Genomic DNA, 15,700 nt, shown 5'->3' with positions numbered 1-15,700 from the left:
GTCTACTTTATGTTTCCATCATTATTTCAACTTCCTTTTAATTTTTTTGGACACTAGGAGGCTTACAATATGAATAGCAAATTCTCAAATTTTCAAGAAAATTTCAAACACTGATTTTTTTAGGGACCAGTTCAGTTCTGATGTGACTTTGAGGGACTTGTATGTGAGACACCCTCATAAATGATGCCATTTCAAAAACTGCACCCCTCACAGTATTCAAAACAGCATTTTGGAAGTTTGTTAACCCTTTAGGTGTTTCACAGGAATTAAAACAAAGTGTAGGTGAAATTTCAAAATTTCATTTTTTTTGCAGATTTGCAATTTTAATACATTTTTCTAAGGAACACAGTAGATTTTACTAGAGAAATGTGACTAAAAATTGATTCCCCCAATTCTTTTGTTTTCATAAATATCCTATATGTGGCCCTAGTGTGCACGTTGACCAAACCACAGGCTTCATAATAGAAGGAGCACCTACTTAATTTTGGAGCCTCCTTTTTATGAGATTATTTTTTAGGCACCATGTAGGTTTCTAGGCACCATAAGATGCTAAAATTTAGGAACCCCCCCACAAGTGACCCCATTTTGCAAACTACACTCCTCAGGGAATTCATCTAGGGGTATAGTGTACATTTCAAACCCCCAGGGGTTTCACCAATTTTGATACAACTGGGCAGTGAAAATTAAAAATTACATTTTTTTACACAAAAATGCAGTTCTGGCTCAAAATTTTTCATTTTCAGAAGGTATGAAGGAGAAAAAGCACCCCAAAATCTGTGCCCCAATTTCTCCCGAGTACGGCAATGCCTCACATGTGACCAAAAAATACCATTTGGGTGCATGGCAGGACTCAGAAGGGAAGGAGTGATTTTGGGATTTTGCAGCTCAGATTCTGGTGGAATGTTGGTGGGTGCTATGTCGGATTAGCAAGACCCCCCAAGCACCAATACAGTGGAACCCCCCCACAAGTGACCCCATTTTGCAAACTACACTCCTCAGGGAATTCATCTAGGGGTATAGTGTACATTTCAAACCCCCAGGGGTTTCACCAATTTTGATACAACTGGGCAGTGAAAATGAAAAATTACATTTTTTTACACAAAAATGCAGTTCTGGCTCAAAATTTTTCATTTTCAGAAGGTATGAAGGAGAAAAAGCACCCCAAAATCTGTGCCCCAATTTCTCCCGAGTACGGCAATGCCTCACATGTGACCAAAAAATACCATTTGGGTGCATGGCAGGACTCAGAAGGGAAGGAGTGATTTTTGGATTTTGCAGCTCAGATTCTGGTGGAATGTTGGTGGGTGCTATGTCGCATTAGCAAGACCCCCCAAGCACCAATACAGTGAAACCCCCCCACAAGTGACCCCATTTTGCAAACTACACCCCTCAGGGAATTCATCTAGGGGTATAGTGTACATTTCAAACCCCCAGGGGTTTCACCAATTTTGATACAACTGGGCTGTGCAAATGAAAAATTAGGTACTTGTGAGTTATCCGGGCGTCCGATTTTTTGATTGTATGCCTTAAGTTAAGGCATACAATCAGATGCGATGCGATGCGATATCGCATCGCATCGCATCGCATGCGACCATCGGATGCGATGACCCGATTTTTCCATAGGAATCAATGTTTAAATGATTCCTATGGAAAAAGGGGTCCTTTTCATACCCCTACTATCCAAGTGGGCATGGAGTTGGATATAAACCTGTGGCGAGCGTAGCGAGCCACCGAGCCCGAAGCGTGGCGAGCGAAGCGAGCCCCGCGAGGGGACGGTATTCTGTGTCCCCTCGCGGGGCTCGCTACGCTCGCCACGCTTCGGGCTCGGTGGCTCGCTACGCTCGCCACAGGTTTATATCCAACTCCATGCCCACTTGGATAGTAGGGGTATGAAAAGGACCCTTTTTCCCATTGAATTCCATGTTAAAATGGACTCAGTCCATTTTAACATTGATTCCTATGGAAAAATCGGGTCATCGCATCGCATCGCATCGCATCCGATGGTCGCATGCGATGCGATGCGATGTCCCGATCCGACCCGATTTAAAAATCGGACGCCCGGATAACTCACAAGTACCAAAAATTACATTTTTTACACAAAAATGCAGTTCTGGCTCAAAATTTTTCATTTTCACAAGGAATGAAGGAGACAAAGCACCCCAAAATCTGTGCCCCAATTTCTCCCGAGTACGGCAATGCCTCACATGTGACCAAAAAATACCATTTGGGTGCATGGCAGGACTCAGAAGGGAAGGAGTGATTTTTGGATTTTGCAGCACAGATTCTGGTGGAATGTTGGTGGGTGCTATGTCGCATTAGCAAGACCCCCAAAGCACCAATACAGTGGAAGCCCCCCACAAGTGACCCCATTTTGCAAACTACACCCCTCAGGGAATTCATCTAGGGGTATAGTGTACATTTCAAACCCCCAGGGGTTTCACCAATTTTGATACAACTGGGCAGTGAAAATGAAAAATTACATTTTTTTACACAAAAATGCAGTTCTGGCTCAAAATTTTTCATTTTCAGAAGGTATGAAGGAGAAAAAGCACCCCAAAATCTGTGCCCCAATTTCTCCCGAGTACGGCAATGCCTCATGTGTGACCAAAAAGTGGCAGGACTCAGAAGGGAAGGAGTGATATTTGGATTTTGCAGCACAGATTCTGGTGCAATGTTAGTGGGTGCTATGTCGCATTAGCAAGACCCCCAAAGCACCAATACAGTGGAACCCCCCCACAAGTGACCCCATTTTGCAAACTACACCCCTCAGGGAATTCATCTAGGGGTATAGTGTACATTTCAAACCCCCAGGGGTTTCACCAATTTTGATACAACTGGGCAGTGAAAATGAAAAATTACATTTTTTTACACAAAAATGCAGTTCTGGCTCAAAATTTTTCATTTTCAGAAGGTATGAAGGAGAAAAAGCACCCCAAAATCTGTGCCCCAATTTCTCCCGAGTACGGCAATGCCTCATGTGTGACCAAAAAGTGGCAGGACTCAGAAGGGAAGGAGTGATATTTGGATTTTGCAGCACAGATTCTGGTGGAATGTTGGTGGGTGCTATGTCGCATTAGCAAGACCCCCAAAGCACCAATACAGTGGAACCCCCCCACAAGTGACCCCATTTTGCAAACTACACCCCTCAGGGAATTCATCTAGGGGTATAGTGTACATTTCAAACCCCCAGGGGTTTCACCAATTTTGATACAACTGGGCAGTGAAAATGAAAAATTACATTTTTTTACACAAAAATGCAGTTCTGGCTCAAAATTTTTCATTTTCAGAAGGTATGAAGGAGAAAAAGCACCCCAAAATCTGTGCCCCAATTTCTCCCGAGTACGGCAATGCCTCATGTGGACCAAAAAGTGGCAGGACTCAGAAGGGAAGGAGTGATATTTGGATTTTGACTTTGAATAGCCGGTCAAAGGTGGGATCATCTCTGGGTGGGCACAGTGTATTATCGGTGTAATGTAAAAATTTAAGGATTATCTCAAAACGAGCCCGAGTCATGGTCATACGGTAAAATGGGGTGCTGTACAGAACATCTGTACTCCAATATTGCCTAATTTCTGGCTTTTTTACTATGCCCATATGTAACACCAGACCCCAAAACGTCATCATCTCTACTGCATCTACAGGGGTCCACCTAGCAAATGAGGACGTGGGGTTTTGAGCAATAAACTGCTGGGCATATAAATTACTTTGGTCCACCATTAAATTTATAAAATCATCAGAGAAAAATAATTTGAAAAAGTCAATTTCTCTGAGACCTGCTGAATCAAATTGGATTCCTGGGATGGCCAAAAACTCAGGAACCTGGGGCTCAAAATTGTCTGGTGGTGGGGTCCATACGGGATCAATCATTTGGGGGGAGGTCTCAGCTGCTCTACGGGGGCGTCTTTGAGGGGGTCCCTCATCAGCAGAGGAGGAAGAGGAGCTTAAGGTGAATCCTTCAAATTCCCCGCTTGCATCACTGGCTGTGTCAGAGTCAGAGCATGGCATATGCCTCCTCCGCTGAATACATTCTTCTGGATGACTGGGATGACATTTGGGATGACATTTGGGATGCCATTTTTATTTTTGTGTTTCTGTAAGTGTAATGTTTCAACACGTGTATAGTGTAGGGGGGGTACAAACTTTATTTCAACACGGGGGGTATGTAGTGTGTAGTGTGTATGTAGTGCAGAAAAAAAAAATACTTTATACAGGAATTTGATCCCAATAAAAAAAAAAAAAATTGAAGGGGTTAAAAAAAAAAAAAAAAAGGTCCTGCGCCAAAAATTGAGCACAGATGTTGGTCAGTAACGTCCGTCACTGAACAGCGCTCAAAGGCAACAGGACACCCACAAAAACAACGTGGGTGTAAAAACTAAAAAAAAAACAATTTAAAAAAAACTGCAGAAAAAAAATGAAATCAACCTGTGCCAAAAATGCTGTTCAGTGATTGTATGTCACTAATCAGCGGCCACAGGACACCCACAAAAGCAACGTGGGTGTAAAAACAATTTAAAAAAAATTTCCACAGCACTCTCCAAAAAAAAAAACAATTTAAAAAAACTGCAGAAAAAAAAATGATATCAACCCTGTGCCAAAAATGCTGTTCAGTGATTGTACGTCACTGATCAGCGCTCAGCGGCCACAGGACACCCACACAAGCAACGTGGGTGTAAAAACAAAACCCCACTGCACTCTCCAAAAAAAAAAAAAACTGCAGATCAGTGATGCAGTGATGCACCACTGATTAGCAGTGAGGGGCAGCAGACACACAACCTGACAGGGTATATATATAAAAAAAAAAAAACCCTGGACCCCCAAAAAGTTGCTGATTAATTAATTTAAACTGACCAGCACAAAAGGGGGGGCAGCAGGGGGGGGGGCAGCAGTCAGTTGCACACGCAGCACAACCTTTGGTGCAACTGACAGGTATATATATATAAAAAAAAAACCCTGGACCCCCAAAAAGTTGCTGATCAGTTAATTAATCAGCACAATCAGCACAAAAGGGGGGGCAGCAGGGGGGGGCAGCAGTCAGTTGCACAGGCAGCACAACCTTTGCTGCAACTGACAGGTATATATATAAAAAAAAAAACCTCTGCACCCCCAAAAAGTTGCTGATCACCTCAGATATAGTGATCAGCACAAAAGGGGGTGCAGCAGACACAAAATATAGCACTCTCTATCACTCTCTATCACTCTCTGTCACTATCTGTCCCTATCTCTCACGATCTGTGACTCTATGACACTGCAGCAGCAGCAGCACACACAGAAGTCACAAGATCCAGGAAGTATCCAGCTGCTGGCAGCACGCTACCAGCGGTGATCAGCGGTGATCAGGTAAGTTTCAGGCAAGGATCAGGTATGTATCACGACAGATTGGCACGGTGACCGCTCTGCACGCAATTCCAGACCGGAATGGCGTCTGCAGTGCAGTCACCGTTAGTTTAAATCACGCGCCTTGGCTGTGATTGGTCCGTGGGTCCCACGGACCAATCACAGCCTTGGGGGGCAGGTGGGGTGAGGTGTCGTCGTCACCGATGACCCCCTCATGCCCCCTGACGCCCGGCGGTGATTGACACCTGTGTTACCGAGCGTCTGATTCGCCGGTAACACAGGAAAACGCTGTGAATGGCTGTTCACACTGAACAGCCAATCACAGCGATTGCCGACGGGGGGGCGGCATCGCAGCCCCCCCTGGGCATGCAGGGACATGTCTGCTGTCAGGGACAGCAGACATCGTCCCTCTGTCCCCACGTCTATAGACGCGGGGACAGTTTAAAGTCATGACGTATATATACGTCATGTGTCGGGAAGTACATCCCGGCCATGACGTATATATACGTCAAATGTCGGGAAGGGGTTAAAGACAGATTTTGATACTTATTCGTACCCATGGATTTTTTTAACCAATAAATGTTTATCCAACCTTATTTTAAACATATTTACACTGTTTGCCAACACCACTTCTCCAGGAAGAGAGTTCCAAAGTTTGACTGCTCTTAATGTAAAGAATTTTTTTCTTAAAGATGAACAAAATCTTTTTTCTTCTAATCTAAACTCGTGCCCTCGCGTCCTAGATTCCTTTCTAGTAGAAAAAAGGGTGTTTGATAGTTCTTTATATTGGCCCCTAATATATTTATACATGTTGAGCATATCCCCCCTTAAACGTCTTTTCTCTAGTGTAAATAGTCCCAGATTGTTTAATCTTTCCTCATAGTTTAAATTCTCTATTCCCCTAATAAGCTTTGTTGCTCTTCTTTGGATTTTTTCTAATTCTATGATGTCCTTTTTATAGTGCGGGGCCCAGAACTGCACTGCGTATTCGAGGTGTGGTCTAACCAATGATTTGTACAGAGGCATAATTACTTTTGAGTCCCTAGTTTCCATGCCCCTTTTAATAAATGCGAGCATTTTGTTGCTATATTACATTGAGCACTACACCCCAGTTTGTTGTCTATTTGGACCCCTAGATCCCTTTCGAGTACTGATTTACCCAATTCATCCCCACTTAGGTTATAACTAGCACACTGGTTATGTCTCCCAAGGTGCATGCATTTGTTCACATTGAACCTCATCTTCCACTTTTTTGCCCACTCATCTAGATTGTCAAGATCATTTTGAAGCGTGGTGACATCTTCTGATGATTTAATAACTCTGCTCAGTTTTGTATCGTCCGCAAAGATGGATACATTTCTGAGTAACCCCATCCCAATATCGTTAATAAAAATGTTAAATAAAATGGGCCCAAGAACCGAACCCTGTGGCACTCCACTTAGTACTGGTATCATATTAGATACGGCACTGTTCACAACCACTCTTTGTTCCCTACCCATCTACAGATATTTTCCCCTAATCCCATGTCCTCCATTTTATTTATCAACCTCTTGTGTGGTACTGTGTCGGAAGCTTTAGCAATATGTAGCAAAATCACATCTACAGCTTCCATTATCAAGGTTTTTGCTAACTTCATAGAAACCATGTAGATTAGTTTGGCATGAACGATTTTTCACGAACCCATGCTGGTTATTACTGAGTAAACTATGAAGGTCTAAATATTCCTGGATACCATCTCTTAAAAATCTTCAAATAGTTTACCCACTATTGATGTTAAACTAACAGGTCTGTAATTAGCGGGATCCTCCTTTTTTCCTTTTTTGAATAATGGTGTAGACATGACTGTTGACATGAAACATGATGACGTTACGCCCAAACCCTTTCCGTTGTTATTCGGTCTAGTCACATTTTTCCCAGATAATCCGGCACTTGGAACATACAAAAATTTTTAGCTTCTAATCTTTAGACATGGGCTCAGCCTCTCATATTTCTTACTACTAGAATGCTTTTGTTGGCTCTAGCCTTTACTGCTAGATGTACTGCATTTATAAGTTATTTCTGTCACAGGAAATGCTTGCAAGCATTAACAGGTTACTGTAGTTTATTTCTTCAAATTATTGTTCTACTGTATTAAGTCATAATCTTGTAATGGAAGCATATCAAACATAGGGCTTGCTTATAAAAGTAAACGGATTTCTTGCAAATGTGTGTTGTGGGGTCCAGGAATTTAAACTTAAACCTCCCTGCAAAAAAAAAAGAGTAAACATTGGGTTGGCTAGCCATCAGAAAGCTTCCAAGGTTCTGACATGAAGGGGTGGCCTCTCTGATAAAAGACAAGGCAGAGAAAATGTATTTCTTTATTCCTGTCCTAGCGAATCAGTTGGCTTCCTCAATTACCCATCATCTGTTACTAGGTGGCTTTATTGCCCAATAGAACAAATAACTTTTGCAGATCATAAATTCCTGCAAACTAACCTATCGCCTGTGTGATTACAAACTGCTAAATGAAACAAATTTCTATTGATGCACTAGACTAGGAGAAGCACAAGTTAGCACATGTATCATGTATCATGGATTGGTATATCTCTGACATCGGAATCCCGACTGTCAGGATCCGGACAGGGGGCGAGCGCATTTAAGCCCCTTGTGGACTCGCTGCACTCGTCATGCTGTGGGCAGCTCACCACCTTATTCTGTTCTCCTTCTATGGGTGTCATGGACCCCTCATGTGGGACAATAGTCCATGTAAGTTGGGATTTCTACTGCAGGGCTCACAGACTATTCCAGTGGTCGGAGAAACAACTGTCGGCACCCCATGTATTACTGTGCTTTGTACGCATGAATAATTCTGAATAATTATGCTTACAACAGCTAATTCAATAAGAGCAGTTCCCTGCATTGTGAGGACTGGGTGGGGCATGTACAGGCATGGATGGATTCAGCGGCGTAACTACATTTTGGGCGCCCCCCCGCCGTTAAAGGGAGGGCGCCAGTCACTCACCCGCCCCTCCGCCCGCCGACCGCCGCACCAACCCCCGCAGTCTTACCTAGGTTCAGTACGCGATGGTCCCGGCTCCCTTCTTCTGCTATGAGGACCACCACAAAATGTCCGCCCCCATACAGCAGACAGGTTCAGAGAACTGTGTGCTATATGGGGGCGGCCATTTTGTGGTGGTCCTCAGCAGAAGAAGGGAGCCGGGACCAGCGCATACTGAACACAGGTAAAGACTGGGGATGGTGGGGTTTGCGGGGGTTGGTGCGGCGGGCGGCGGGGTGTAACGTAACTATAGCACTGCAGCCCCTGGCGCCCGCACATGCATAGCGCCCCCCCCCCCCCCGCGGTCGCGGGGGCTGCGGTTCTATAGTTACGCCACTGGATGGATTTTACCCAGTGGCGGCTCGTACCTTCTTGGGGGAAAGGGGCTGCCTCTGGCCGCAGCCGCCACGGTGGTACCGCAATGCAGGCACCTTCCTGGTCTCCGCAGCCACTGCATATACCCACTCTCCTCCCGGTCCCTGGCGCCTGTGCTATGATGACAGATGCCAGGACTAGCGCATGCGCAGTACAAATATCTGTACTGTGCATGCGCCCAGCTTCTATGGGCTGCTTTGGCAACAGCCCTTTGATGGAATATTGGTCCTGGCGCCTGTACAATAGAAATGACAGGTACCGGGACCAGCACGTGCGCAGAACCGATATAGGTACTACGCATGCAAAATTGCCGATTTTGTATGGCAGCCCACAGAAAGGCGTCCCGGAGGGAGGGAACATCTCCCAATGGGACTGCCTTGGTGACTGGCAGGTCGGACTTCCAATAGCAAGTCACTGCCAGTCACAGTGAAGCCAGTGCAGTCTCCCAGATTGCATCTGGCTTCACTACAGTGGCGGATTTTACCTGGGGGGCTGCAGCCCTGCAACCCATACATAAAAACCGCCACTGATTTTACCTATGGGCTGCAGGACTGCAACACCTCTAGTAAAATTGATCGGTACTTATGTATTATCTGGGCTCCCATGTTAAATGCACCCCATTTTTTCATACCCCTACTATCCAACTACGCATGGAGTTGATTTTATATAGTGTGGCGAGCGCAGCGAACCACCGTGCCCGAAGCGTGGCGAGCAATGTTCCCTCTAATTTTACGAAGGCTGTGTGCGGCAAAAGATTTTGGCTGTGCAACTTTGGAAGGAAATTTTAATTTTTGTGCGTCAATTATATATAACTGGAAAATGACATCCAGCATTTGTGTTAACTTTACTTCAAAATTATATTAAACATTTAAACATTCAAAACACAGCACACAATGTAGTTAATGGGTGAAACACACATTAATTGAGTCCACAAATGCAAAAAGGGACCACTGCTGCTTTGTGCGCTCTGTTGTAATGTCTGTGCGCATGCTTGTCGAGTTGTGTGCGCGCGCACGTGCGCACAGCTTAGAGGGAACACTGGTGGCGAGCCCCGCGAGGGGACGCGGTCTCATAAGAAAAACGGGAGCCCAGATATTACATAAGTACCAATTGATCACCTTAGCACCGTTTCAGTGAAGCCAGATGCAGTATGCGAGCCCCTCCCAGCGCCCACCACATCAATTGTGCAGGTGCCAGAACCCAAGGCTAGTATCTGTTTCCTCTCTGGGGGGGTAGTGGTAGCCACCTACTAAGATTAGGTAGGAAGCGGTGCTGTGTACAGGGATCTTTTAAATTCTACTTCTGCATCTCACACGCACAGTTGTCCCATTCTCAGCTCACCTTGGCAAACGGCGCGTCGAGACTTGCTGCATTCCGGATGCATACTCGAGGTTCTATCTAGACTTACTAGCCCATCAAAATGATGGAGCAACATAACAATAATATCTGCACCGGCTGCCTGAAAGGAGGAACACTTGAATTGCTATGTTGAGTGCCATCTAGTGGTCTCCGGCAACCGCTTGAATTCCCCCATAGAGGTGAGGAGCAGTGTTAGCCCTTTATAATATAGGATGTGCACAAAGGGGGAGAATTTCTTTTTTTTTAAAGAGGACTAAATAAATAACAGTTATCTAGTACATTCTGTAAAATGATAAATATTTTGAGTGGATGCAAATCTCTGGCTGCAATTCTATCTTATTCTTTTTTACTCCTTTAAAGCATTTCATATAATTTATGTGCACTGCTTAAATACTTGTTAAAATGAAGTAAGAAATTGACACATTGAGCACATATGTACTTTTTGCATCTGTTCTCCGACCTGAAATATCTGGTTGTACAGTAAGCTCCAATATTCAAGTTAATGAAAAATGCAGACAGTTCCAGAACAGAGTCCAAAGTCCGGTGATCTGCCTAAAATAGCCATTCTGCACGGTCACTCACAGTAACCCATACAGTGTTGCAAATGATTTCCTGTTGGATGAACCGCTGCAGAGGTTCCAGAATATTTGCTGTCCCAGAGGTGTTTTGGCCTGAATGTACAGTACAAACAGCTCCAAAAGGATTTGGCTCTCATGAAAGAGACCTTTCTCCCTTCTATACCAAGATTTAAAGGTGGAATATACCAGCAAGGAGTTAGGTTTATTTATATGTAAATTCCCAATAAAGCATAAAAGGTACAGGGTCATAAGGGGTCATCATTATTTTTTATTTTTCTAGTGCCAACATATGGGGTTATTCAGACCTGATCGCACGGCTGCAAATTCCTAGGCTAGGCGATAATCGCTCATCTGCACATGCGTACGGCTTGCAGTAATGCATGTGCAAGGCCATACTGCGATAAAATCCAGTGTCTTTTTTATTGCTGGCTATACATAAGTTGATTGACAGGAAGCCCAAGTTTGTGGGTGTCACCCGGCTGCTTACTGGAAGTGTCAAGGAAAATGCAGGCGTGCCCAAGCAATTTAAGGGAGGGTGTGTGACATCAGCTCTGCCCCCAATCAGCCTGGCCGACTAGATCCTGGGCTACACACAGAGTGCACACACAAAGTTTTTCGATGGTGAGAGGTTGCGAATGGCTTTACAGCTAATCACAGCATGCTTTTCTCAGGCTTGAACAGTGCAGGATTTCACTCTAGCGGGGCGGTGGCCATCTGATCACAGGGCTCTACAAATTATCAACCCAGCAATCAGTTCTGAATAACCCCATATTCCAGAATTCTGTACAATTATTTATGTCTCTGTGGAACCATAGACTGTCAATCAATTGGTGTCGACATATTTACAGCTGGTCTTCCATCTGGATACCAGATTTCCCAAAATGTCAGTGAAAAATATGTTAGTGAGAAAAAAAGATGACATTTTAGTACATTTGGTCCAAATTCATATTCAGTTGTTTTACGAAGATTCCCAAAACTACAACTGCCGGTGGTAGCATGTGGGTGCCTCCAGCACAGGGCAAGTTCACCCACCATGCCGGATCAAGCCCAATCGCCAGATTTTGAAAAGGCATTGCTATTATTTGAGCGCCTTTATCTTTATATGTAACGAAGTGTTTGCATGATAACAGTAGCCCTATGGCTGCACAGGGCCAAAATATTTTTGGTCACAAAGCCACGACGTTCCCCCCCCCCTCCTAAATGGTCCGAACACACCCGCATGGCCGCATTGTCCACACCGTGCCTCCACAACACCGAGTTAACGCCCCAGCAAAAGTAGCGTCACTGCATCCTGTCAGCTTTTACACTGTGTTGCATTTTTCACAATGCGACCACAGATTCAGGGCTTGCGCTGACATGTGCACGCATTGACAGTATTTGTGCAGCTTACTGAATGAGGCCCATTATTAGAATAAAGATCCCAATCAATACACCTCTTTAATTCTATTAAACTCAAAACTGTTCATCAGTGTATATTCACATTTCCAGGTTATGCAGGCCATACATTAGCACCACGGTCCCTTAACGGTAATTAGCTAGCATCGATTATTTGTCTGGGAATCAGGGGAAATTCAGCATGTTAAATTAACCACATATTCAAAAACAGAACCTACACTCAGAGTAAAACAAAGGATTGAACTATTTAATACCAAATGTGTGCTTAATGTGCTGATTGACTAATTAATTTCCAACCAGAGCATATTGCAGGGACAGGGGGCGGACAGGGGCGGACAAGGGCGGTGGCGGCCATGGGCCATGAGACCGCCCAGTTTTTCATGGACATCCCCGTGAAAAGAACGGGTGTTCGCATGGGAATGCGGACGGGATGAAGTCTGCTGGGGGCGGGTGGCTGACTACCCGCATATGGCTATTTGAAATGGCAGATGAGCACTCTTAATTTTGTGTATTAATTTACTTGACCAAAAGTAACTGAGTCTGTCTTTCACATATATGATATATATACACCTTTGCGGCCATCCGGACGCTCGTGCTTGTTTGTCGCACCAAATTCGCACCAACACAACTGAATCACCATGCTGTTATATTATCACCGCTCAATGTGTTTCTATCAACCGCAGGAGCAAATTAGACACATGAGCATGCCAACGGGACTGCGCCAATCACTATAGGAGTCACATGTGATAATTGCCGTGACAACAATGAGTATGACTACATCGGTATGAGTTCACTTCTGGGATTTATTATTTTGAAGTGTGATATTTGGATTACTAATAATTTCTTTGTACATTGTATTACAAATATCCATCGGCAATTGGAATTGTGTCCACCAACATGAATGTGAACATTCTGTGTGCCTGGTCATCTTGTGCACAGACTATCTGACCTCATTGACACCTGATGTGCCACAACGTTATACATCACTTACTATAGCCGGGATGTAGTTAATATGTCGACAGTCGGGATCCCGCTGGTCAGGATACCGCCGCCAAGATCCCCACTGCTGACATTACCGCCAGTCGGAATCCAGGTGCATAGGGTCTATTCTGCCTTGTGGGGGTCTAATACCCCATTAGAGGGTGAATAGAAACTGTGGCAAGCAGTGAGCTACCGTGCATGCAAGGGGCCTTCTTGCGCTCCCCAACTGCCAGGCATTATGTTGGGCCGGGCCAGGAATCCTGACATCTGGATCCCAAGTATCGTAACATCATACTGAATCTACTTTGGCCACCTACATGTACTCGCAATGAACAGGACAGTGATTCTGACACCTGGTCTTTGCTTCAAAGACAAGATTTCAGGGGTATATGGGCCATAGAGTCGACCACTATTGGTCAACATAGCTAAGATCCACAGTGTCAAAAGGTCGACACAAGCAATAGGTCGACATTGAAATGTGCGGCATGAAAAAATGTTGACATATGTTTTCAAATTTTTTGGGTGTTCTGTGTTGATTAAGTCAACATGGACACTGTATAAGTGTACCGTGTCCCCTTACATTGCTCGTTTAGCTTTCCATGTCGATCTTTTTCATGTCAACCTTTCCATGTGTCGACTTATGGCCTGTGGACCAATAGTGGTCGACCTATTGACAGTCAACCTATTTATTTCAGACTGCAGTGTATAACGCTTTATCTAAAAAGATCTCTGAACAAGGGATTTAGCCATTCGAGTGCCAACAGCTCTGTGAGAGATCATCAAATTATCCACAAAAAATTCCAGCGTCTCTCACATTTGTTATATAAATTCAAATAAAAAATGTGTAAAAAAAAAAATACTATTTCCTATATAAGGTAACATTACAGGTCATTAGGCTGAATAAAAATGTTTGATTGGCAATTTTCACACCTATTTTGACAAATTCACTTGGCACTCAAAGGGTTAGGGTATTTATTGTTCATCTGGGTTTTTCACTAATAAACAACAATGCATCTTGCATTGTTTAGCTCTGATTTAGCTCTGAAGAAAAGAGACCATGATGGTCGCAGGCATTTTCCCCATTGTGAAGATTCCTAGTGAAATATTTCACTTCTAGATGCCAGCAGCTACCCAGAGGATACAATGGCTAATGCCCTCTGAGGCTGGCCTGAAACATCCGATAGCTGCTGGGCTGCGGAATTGCTATATAGGCCAGCTACCAATTCTGCATGATTTTTGGGGGAAATTAGTTTAAACAATAAGGGGACTATGTAAAAACCGGACCCGGACTAAAGCCCAGAACGCCGGACCGGACATCAAAATCTGCAGTCTGAGGCTTGTAGTGTCTGGTCCTGGGGGTGTCCCATCCGGGGGGTGTCTTGTCTGGGGTGGTCCCTGTGATAGCTATCATAAGGGACATGGGGAAGGGGAGATCACAGCCTCCCCGTGTGGTCTGGACCGTCCGGTTTTTGCTACATGCCCGGACCATACAGGGAGGCTTTATTCTCCCCCTCCTCCTCTCCCTGGTGACAGGTGTCACAGACAGTCCCCCCCGTCCCCCCCCCGGACAGGACACCCCCCGGACTGGCCGCTACAAGCTCTGAACTGCAGATTTTGATGTAGGGTCCGGCAGTCTTGTCCTGGTCCGATTTTTACCCATACCAAACAATAAAGCCCCGTACACGGGGGAGTTATATTGCTCAGTTTCTCCTTTTCATCAGCGACCTGCGATTAGAACGGGGCTGAAAACGGGAGCGCGCACCCAGTGATTTATCGCTGGGGCACATTCCCATCACTGGCAATATGGTTGCCTGCGACCATATTTCCAGTGATTTCAGCCCCAATCGCCCCCGTGTGTACACAGCATTAGCCCCTTAAACTCTGTCCAGCGTTTACTATGAAGTCTAGTATTTCCAGAGTTCATTTATGCATTAGCAAACCAACACCAAAATAAAGGGACTAGCACTTTGCCTTATCATTTGTAAATATCACTTGCTGCACTGACTATAAAAAGGATATTTAGTTCATCTTTAATAAATATATAAAGAAAATCTGACAGCAGCAAACATCCTAAGTCAGTTTTTGTAGCAAGCGCCTTTATATTTTATATGTTAAATACTGACCATATAAGTTCTGCAGCAGCAGCAGCACACAAAAGGTAGTGCTTTAAAAATGAAGATTCATATTAGTGACGGTTGATAATACAAAAGTTTGACTTCACTGTGAAATAAAGTGGATTGAATAATACGACAACCCCATCAGTTTCACAGCTGAGATCCAACCAATCAATACTCACCGCTCATCAATGGATTTGAGGCTTGGGACCTAAGGTTCGGAAAATGTCCTCGGCTCATATCTGGTCCAGCAGACTCCATCACGACTTAAAAATAAAATTCCACGGGGAATATCAGTGCCTGGTTACACGAGTGACGTATTACACTAGTGGGAAGATGCAGATCACAGAGCTGTGCAGAGCTGTGTAGTACCGGTGTAACCCGAGAGCAGGCATTCAGCCATAATAAAATCACCTCCCTTTCCATCAGTCCCAAACTTCATGGAAACACAGGAAAACTCTGCAGCTCTCACACAGAAAGCTCTGCGCTGATGTCACACGCTTCTACAGCCACAACCTATCAGCCGG

General features: G+C 44.6%; 1 protein-coding gene across 2 annotated transcripts in view; it reads right to left on the bottom strand.

The window, feature by feature from the left end:
- Positions 1-15,700, bottom strand: part of LOC146059854 (ankyrin repeat and SOCS box protein 9-like) — a 91,911-nt gene extending 76,211 nt beyond the window's left edge. For both annotated transcript variants that reach the window (XM_083172451.1, XM_083172452.1), the window contains exon 1: positions 15,356-15,700. In XM_083172451.1, coding sequence (XP_083028577.1) covers positions 15,356-15,434 — 79 coding nt within the window. In that variant the 5' untranslated portion in view covers positions 15,435-15,700. The remainder of the gene's footprint in view (positions 1-15,355) is intronic.

Source organism: Crinia signifera, chromosome 2 (assembly GCF_055691185.1).
Source record: "Crinia signifera chromosome 2, ASM5569118v1, whole genome shotgun sequence".
Taxonomy (NCBI): Eukaryota; Metazoa; Chordata; class Amphibia; order Anura; family Myobatrachidae; genus Crinia; species Crinia signifera.
Note: the sequence above shows the minus strand (reverse complement) of the source record. Positions and strands in the feature narration are given on the sequence as shown.